This window comes from Haliotis cracherodii, unplaced genomic scaffold (assembly GCF_022045235.1).
Source record: "Haliotis cracherodii isolate W230 unplaced genomic scaffold, xgHalCrac1.p SCAF_4, whole genome shotgun sequence".
NCBI classification, from domain to species: Eukaryota; Metazoa; Mollusca; class Gastropoda; order Lepetellida; family Haliotidae; genus Haliotis; species Haliotis cracherodii.
Window position 1 is genome coordinate 41936568 of NW_027266297.1, and position 8089 is coordinate 41944656.

Here is an 8089-nt window from a genome sequence, read left to right on the forward strand (position 1 = left end):
GGCCTGGGATGTCCTGCATCACCATGAAACTTCAACAGCCGTTAAATGTTTCTTCGACAGCAGCAACAAAAGTAGAATTGTTGAAAAGTAAAGTAACCACTGGTTACAAAATACAAACTATATCAACCAAAATATAAAAAGAATATGTTGTGCACTTGCAATGGTCTGCATGCTCTATTCCCAAGTATCCAGCAGCTCTTGAGGTCTGCATGTCCATATTCCCCAGTATCAACAACAAAACAGTTATTTGGCTTCAATTAAGAAATACATGTAGAAGTCTGCAACGCCAAACTTTATTTAAGGCCTTATGAAAATCTATGAATGTACTGTGTACACTATAATTTCACTTATGGCTTCTAAGGTATTCAATAAAAGAATGTAATACAAAAATGTTATCTGAGGTAGAACAGCCATGTGAAAATCCACCTCTTGTTCCTGATAAACATTATTAATTTCTAGGTATTCATTTACTCTATCTCTTAGGATAGAAGTAAACATTTTACAAAGGTTGCTAATATCTGTATCAAGCACCTGCTTACGTGGTTCAGGTAAGTGTATGATCTGTGTGTGGCCCTCAAGATGTCAGATTAGTCAAGTGTTTGACACTCACTGCTTGAGATTTATCAGGGAAATGGACCTTATGAACCCTTTTACCCTGTAATCACCACACTATTGTAAGGGTCACCAAACACTGATAACATGTTTGACTGTGTGATGCAATGTTATTTCTAATTACCAATACAACTTAGACCCTACACTGCAGCATTTTAGTTCCTATAACTTTAAAGAACAATGATTGTAAGTGTACAGAAGACTGTCCTGTTGATATTTGATAAATAATGAAAATGTTCTAATACCATTTGTTTCTAGCAAAATCACTGCATTATATATGTTAAGCTATGAGATATCTTATCCATGGCAGACAATGCTAGGGATTGTGCATATCTTCATCCTGGGACAGCACTTAATCATAAAGATAACTTAAAGATACAGAAGAAGTATTCTAATCAATGACAACAAAGTGTCAAAACTGACTTAAAAGAATCACAACAAGAGCTAGGATAGCATGTATAGTGATTTGTGGAAGCAACAAGTTAATTTATACTTTATTAGATGAAGCATGCATAAGCATGATAAGGATATGTCATGATTTAAATCTGGCTTGTCCACAGATAATTTTAGATTACTTGTTAGGGAAAACAAATACTAAAACAGTTATTCACTGTGCTCAGGACTATTCACTGTGTCTAACCCTTAAAAGGTTACTGGATTGTAAAAGAAATTTCTTCATGCTTATTACTCTCCAAAGTGCTCTGATAGCCATGATAACCTACTTATGCTTAACATAAACTCCCAGTTAGCATGGTTAGGTAGATACAGTATTTGGCACTTCCCATGCATTACAAGCATGGATGTTTGTTTCCTGAAGTCAAAAGGTCACCTAAACCTGTGAGTGCTGAATGTAGGGTATTGTGTTGATGGAAGCAGAAACACCTATAACAGTATAAGCAGTAAAACCTACATCTAAGGAGATTGTTTCTGTGATGTGAGTATTAATACTCTAACCCTGGTTGCTGGCATCTTAACTTGTTGCATTTTATTTTTATATTACTGTGGGTTTTTGTCATTCCATTAAATATTTATCAATGGAAAGTTTATATTTCCAATATTGACACACCCATAATAATGCTTAATAAATATATGAAACATCATTGGCTTAAACATGATAAGTGCAGTTAACAACCACTTAATCAGGAATTGAAAGGAAAACATTAAATGTAATAAATTTGAAAATAAATTTGCCAAATTTAGAAATATGTTTATTTGGAGCTTTCAACATGCTTACTACTTCCATCTTGTTACATTAATGACTTTACTGGAGCTGCTGTTGGTACGATAAGCACAATACATTTGCCACAAAATCAGTATTCTTCACACATACTGTAACAAAGGAGGGGGACAAAGGTGGGGTAACAAGATGGTCATGTTCCAGTCTTGACCCTTGTCAAGTGCATTAGTATTGACTCATGGACCATTGTGGACAGTCGCTGATAAATCAATCAAACCTTCACATCTGTACTCATTATAAAACACTTTATAGTCACATAAATCATAGGCTTGCACCCTCTTCTTGAAATCACAGATCCCATATATTTTGTTTTAAAGAAATAATTGTTACACGAAATGTCATTATACTACAGTTTATCAATAGGGTGATAAGAAAGGGTATAACATACAATACCCTAAGATCCAAACAATGATTAACATCTTTACTCAACTCAATACACCAATTGAGCACTATATGTGAACTAACAATTACGAATAAGAACACTATTCTACAATATGTCAAGGAAATGATACTTGTTTCACATGCATACTAAACAGATGTGGAACAAAAACACAAATAGAGATTACTTTGTGCAACACCAAATGGTAAGAAATATTGGTTTGGGATAACACTTTTCAACAGTGTTTTCAGCTTGCAATCCTTGCATGAAATACAGGTAGTTTAACCTATGTACTTCCTCTGCTTATCCAATACAAGGAATAGCCATAAATAAGGAATTACATGTTCTCACAGTGTAATCCTCAAGACATAATCACCTTTCTTCAGGGTGTAATAATAACCCAGTGACAGGTGTTTAGCTGATATTTATCTGTATTGACCTCTGTCTAGGTAGTTAAGAAATCATAATACACATTTCACGTCCCATTGATCTTGAATGCCTCCAAGGTCTAGACTGTAACACCACCACTAGATAAGGTCTGAAGTATTGTTGCATTCACCACAAGTCATCAGATTTCAATGCCGAAGAAATCAACAAGTTTTTACTTTTTTATTAGTATGTACATCTTGATAATAATCTTTATGTTAGATGTCTGCCTGCACAACCAACCAACCCACCCTCCGAAACATATATGATAAGGATTTGAGCAGCAATGCATACATATATAATTTTTGGAGGGGGATACAGGCAGAAGTCTTTTCAAGTATTTATGTTTAAAAGGTCATCTGCCTTATTTTTATTATTTCTTTAAATGTCTAGATTTCTGTACTATTATCAACACTAAAGGAAATTATGTTTTCAGTCACTGATATTATAAATCATTGACTTGTGCATTTCAAGTGGTATTATCAAAACACTGAAGTGCCTAATTATCACAGTGTTTTTGTCTACTACAGCAATTAATTATGTTATTTTCACAAAGAAACTGAGTCATAATTATATCAACAGACCCCAAGCCATTCCTCAAGCTTGAGATGATTAACTTTACAGAACTGCAAATCATCACCGCAAACGTCCCTTGTAAAGCACAGAGTAGAGACACCACGGTTTTTTGCATCAAACAATGGTTGTAAGCCTGACAAAATGTACAAGTAATCAACATCTCACGCGTGCTGTGTAGGCAGTATACTATGTAGACGCTCTCAGTGCAATGTTAAACAGCTCCCCGGTCTACCCACTGTAATACATGATATTCGCCTTGTCAGCCATTTGAAATGAGATCGTGGTGTGTGAACGAGACTTGTGGGCAGAAATAAGCATGACACCAACATCTCATAACTATATCAGTTTTACTTTGTTTAAAGAGTTAATAAACATATGATTAGTCCGCATAATTTTAGCATACACAATGGAAGTAGAAAACATTAATTTCTTGGTTTACAGATAGAAAGCGATGCAACCCCAACATCGCCACAAAACTTAAATTTTACTCACACCGGAGAGGATGATATAGTTTGAAGGATTTAATTAAAAATTGTGAAACTTGTCAAACATACCTGGCCTAAGTTGATGGTAAGATTGACCTCGTTATACTGAACACCTCGGGATAATGGAGGACTCTGCCACCATCGTTGGGATCCATCTATTGCGTATTCGGGTCCATGGTTTTGGTCGTAGATTTCGGGGGCGCAGTAGTCACAAAGCTGTCCCTGTATCAGTTCCCTCGATTCCGCTCCTCTTCCCGTGGCTCCTGTCAAACGGCAAAAAAGTTCGGCATTTGGGACATCCTCGCCGCAAGTCGCCGAAGCTGTTATATTCCTCCCTTGAGCTAAGTTGAAGTATGGAGGGGACAACACTTGTGCATTGCTGGTGTATATTTTGCATAAAAATATTAAAATCAAACAGACGAGAGGGGGGTTTCCTCCCGCCATCTTGAAACCTAACAAACTTCTCTCGAGGGGAGCCGTCTGGTTAATAAGCACCCGGACAGATCCATTACTTTTATGGGGATTAAGGCCTTTGTCGCCTGCGCCTTTGAAATCTATTTTCTCTCCCTTTCTGCTCGCCGCAAGTGGCACATGACTTCATCAAAAGTTTTATAGACCATGTCTTGTCGAATACGATGAACTACGGGGACCGATTAATCTTTTTCACAATAGTCAATGAGCTAGCCGGCATGTTAGTCACCCTTTAAAATTATAGACTCGCCCAGAGTTAAAAGGAGTGTATCGTCTGCTCAGACCTCGCTGACAGCCACTGATTATCTCATGGGAGTTTTGCGGTTTCTTGGCATACCGCGAGCCGACAATCGACAAACGATAAAAATATGAATGAAAGGCATATCGCTATATACACGGACAAAGCTTTGCTGAGGGTTAAATATTTACTCTCTTAACGATGAGTATAACATGTTATGTTTTAAATGGGCAATGTTTATATTTGAACGGTGAGTACTGTTAATCACGACATGCCCCCCCTTATATATATGTACATACTACTTTATCGGTCATTCATCCGACTACTGTCTTGGGTTTGTTGTCCCAACCGCCCACCTTCTGAGCTAGAAAAGGATTTTGCTATTTCGCTCAGCTGAATAAGTGCCTGTTCTGATATGTCCACAGAAATGTGAACCACAATATACCATTACGCTAGTTTTTTGTTGTTGAAAAACTGTCAAGCCCGGAGCAGTTGTCAAATATGTTTTAATAGAAACATTTCTCGTGTTGTCTGCTATCGCTGTTATTGCTGTTAGATCGTTTCATAAGTTATAGAGGGGGGCATTGTTATCGCAGATGTCCCGACTGAGAGTGTATTTGTGAGAAATAAGGGTATTTGAGATAGACGTAATATACTACTCAAAAGAAGTAAAGAACACCCGATTCTTTCATTGTTACAATGTGACGCTGGTGTCTGGTTTCTACGTCTACACGGCCTTGACTAGAACGTTTGTCATGTAGTGTTGGAATGTGACGCTGGCGTCTGGTTTCTACGTCTACACGGTCTTGTCCAGAACGTTTGTCCTGGTAGTGTTGGAATATGACGGTGGCGTCTGGTTTCTATGTCTACACGGTCTTGACTAGAACGTTTGTCCTGGTAGTGTTGGAATATGACGGTGGCGTCTGGTTTCTACGTCTTCACGGTCTTGACTAGAACGTTTGTCCTGGTAGTGTTGGAATATGACGGTGGCGTCTGGTTTCTACGTCTACACGGTCTTGTCTAGAACTTTTGTTATGTTGTGTTGCAATGTGACGCTGGCGTCTGGTTTCTACGTCTACACGGTCTTGTGTAGAATATTGTCATGTAGTTTTGCAATGTGACGCTGGCGTCTGGTTTCTACATCTACATGGGCTTGTCTATAGTGTCTAAAGCAGTGTTACATCCATAATTAGTACAAACGACCTTTCTTTTCCCAGTTTGAATAACGAGTATAGGACCTATACTACAGGGCTGTATTGTGTATGATCGATACAGTGCCAGGTTTCAGTGACTACAAATCAAACCGTGATACCAACATGTCGGCCCATTCTGCAGTGTATACATAGTTTGTAAGACACTCACGTCTTTGTTGATACCGGTATAACATACACGTGTACACGACCGTTTACTGGTTAGTCAAAACCGCGTATCTCCTCCATTTCCGTCAACGGAACCCATTTCCTGTAATTTGGGATGAAGTCACTTGACAATATTTGAGCTTAATGTTTGTTTGTTCACATACAATGTGCGCCTGTAAAGGTCACTCTCATTATAGTCGCTATTGAAAGCATAGGTTAAGTTTGCCTTGTGTGTGGTCATGTGACAGAAATTTGATATGGAGCTGACTGCCCCGTGCTGTGCTTTCTGCACATGTAAAAAATAGATGGTAAATGAACTGCGTATATCATGTATAGAAAGAAAGCCATTCAGGTGATGGTTGTACGTTGTAGTTATGTGAAGTAACTGTGAATTCAAGAACACAGTAAACAGAAATACTGGAAAAACATAATTTTACCTCAGATTTTTTTTTTAAATGTGTTCGTTGGACCAGAGACCATATAATAGCATATAATAATCTATTATATGGTCTCTGGTTGGACATGGTGGAAGTCATGGAAGAAGTGTGTCTTTAAAAACAAAAAGAGTCCGTCTCCTCGCTACACATATGAATTGTATGTCTCTGCAGGGCCCCGTTTCACAAACGATCGTAGTGCTATGAGTATCGTAACTCTTGTACACGCCAGTCGCAGCGCTATGATCGCTTTGTGAAACGTGACCAGGTATATTCCAACTACCACGATGAGAGCAACCCAAACATGCTATACAAAATGAAGAAATGGGCCACATCCAATAACTATTTTCACTGAACCTACAACTGGATAAAAGTGTGATCTGATCTGTGATCGAGACAAATGTAAGCCTTCCACTGAAATACGAGAATACGCCAGTAATCCACCATTTCTACAAGCTCGTCTGTTCATCGCTGGATTACGAGTGTTAACTGTTATGTAGGCGCTCATCAATTCCCCTTTAAAAAAATCGGATTTTAACATACGTCCTAACAGTGGTGCAAACCAGTTAACAACACAAGAGTCTCTTCGTCGCTTGTATAAGTAGTGTACCAAAGACCCACAACATTTTGTAATATGTTGATGATCAAGTTTAGCCAGCCTAACTGCCTCTTGAATTAAAAACACAGCAAAGTAATTACAAAAGCCTTCCGCATTTTTCCCGGTGTGTAGGTTTACGGAAACCTGCATAATTATGAGACAGAAATTACTAAAGCGAATTGTGTATCTTAACACGGGATTTTTCTTTACTTTTATCAGCGCACAGAGCACTTATTAACAGTGAATGCTGCGCCACACAAATGTATTTATTATTATGGTTGTTTGTTTGTTGTTTAATGCCGCACTCAGCAATATTCCAGCTATATGACGGCGATCTGTAAATAATTGTGTCCGGACCAGACAATTCAGTGATTGACATCATGAGCTTCGATCCACGCAATTGGGACACGATGATATGTATCAACCAAGTCAGCGAGCCTGACCACCCGATCCCGGTTATTATTATTATCTTTCTGCATGCATATTTATCGAATGTGATTATAGTTGTTTCTGCATGCATATTTCTCGTTGGTGAGTCTTAGTTTTGCCTAACTGCATTTCTCGTTTGTGTGTGGTTAGTTTATATTGCTGCACGCATATTTCTCGTTTGTGTGTGGTTAGTTTATATTACTGCATGCATATTTCTCGTTTGTGTGTGGTTAGTTTATATTACTGCATGCATATTTCTCGTTTGTGTGTGGTTAGTTTATATTGGTGCATGTAAATTTCTCGTTTGTTTGTGGTTAGTTTATATTACTGCATGCATGTTTCTCGTTTGCGTGTGGTTAGTTTATATTACTGCATGCATATTTCTCGTTTGTGCATGTGTGGTTAGTTTATGTTAATGCAAGTATATTTCTCTTTTGTGTGTGGTTAGTTTATATTACTGCATGCATATTTCTCGTTGGTGTCTTAGTTTTATGTTTATGCATGCATATTTCTCGTTTGTGTTACTGTAGTGTATCTCACTCCATGCATTTTATCCTTGGCGTATATTAGTTTTATCTTACCGCGTGCATATTTATCGTTTATGTGCATTTAGTTGTACTCAGCTGATGTATATTTCTCGTTGACTTTCAGTTTAACCTAGCTACATGCACACCTTTCTTTGGTGTGTAGTTAGTTTTATCTCACTGCATGCATATTTATCGTTGTGTGTGGTTTAGTTTTAAATAACTGCATGCAATTTCTCGTTGGTGTGTGGTTAATTGGATATTACTGCATGCACATTTCTCGTTGGTGGTTAGTTTGATATTACTGCATGCAGATTTTTAT

General features: G+C 37.9%; 1 protein-coding gene across 1 annotated transcript in view; it reads right to left on the reverse strand.

Annotated features, from left to right (window-relative positions):
• LOC139480317 (laminin subunit alpha-like) overlaps positions 1 to 4283 on the reverse strand; it is a 100065-nt gene extending 95782 nt beyond the window's left edge. Inside the window, exon 1 of the mRNA XM_071263370.1 lies at positions 3785 to 4283. Coding sequence (XP_071119471.1) covers positions 3785 to 4159 — 375 coding nt within the window. The 5' untranslated portion in view covers positions 4160 to 4283. The remainder of the gene's footprint in view (positions 1 to 3784) is intronic.
• Positions 4284 to 8089: the final 3806 nt, after the last annotated feature.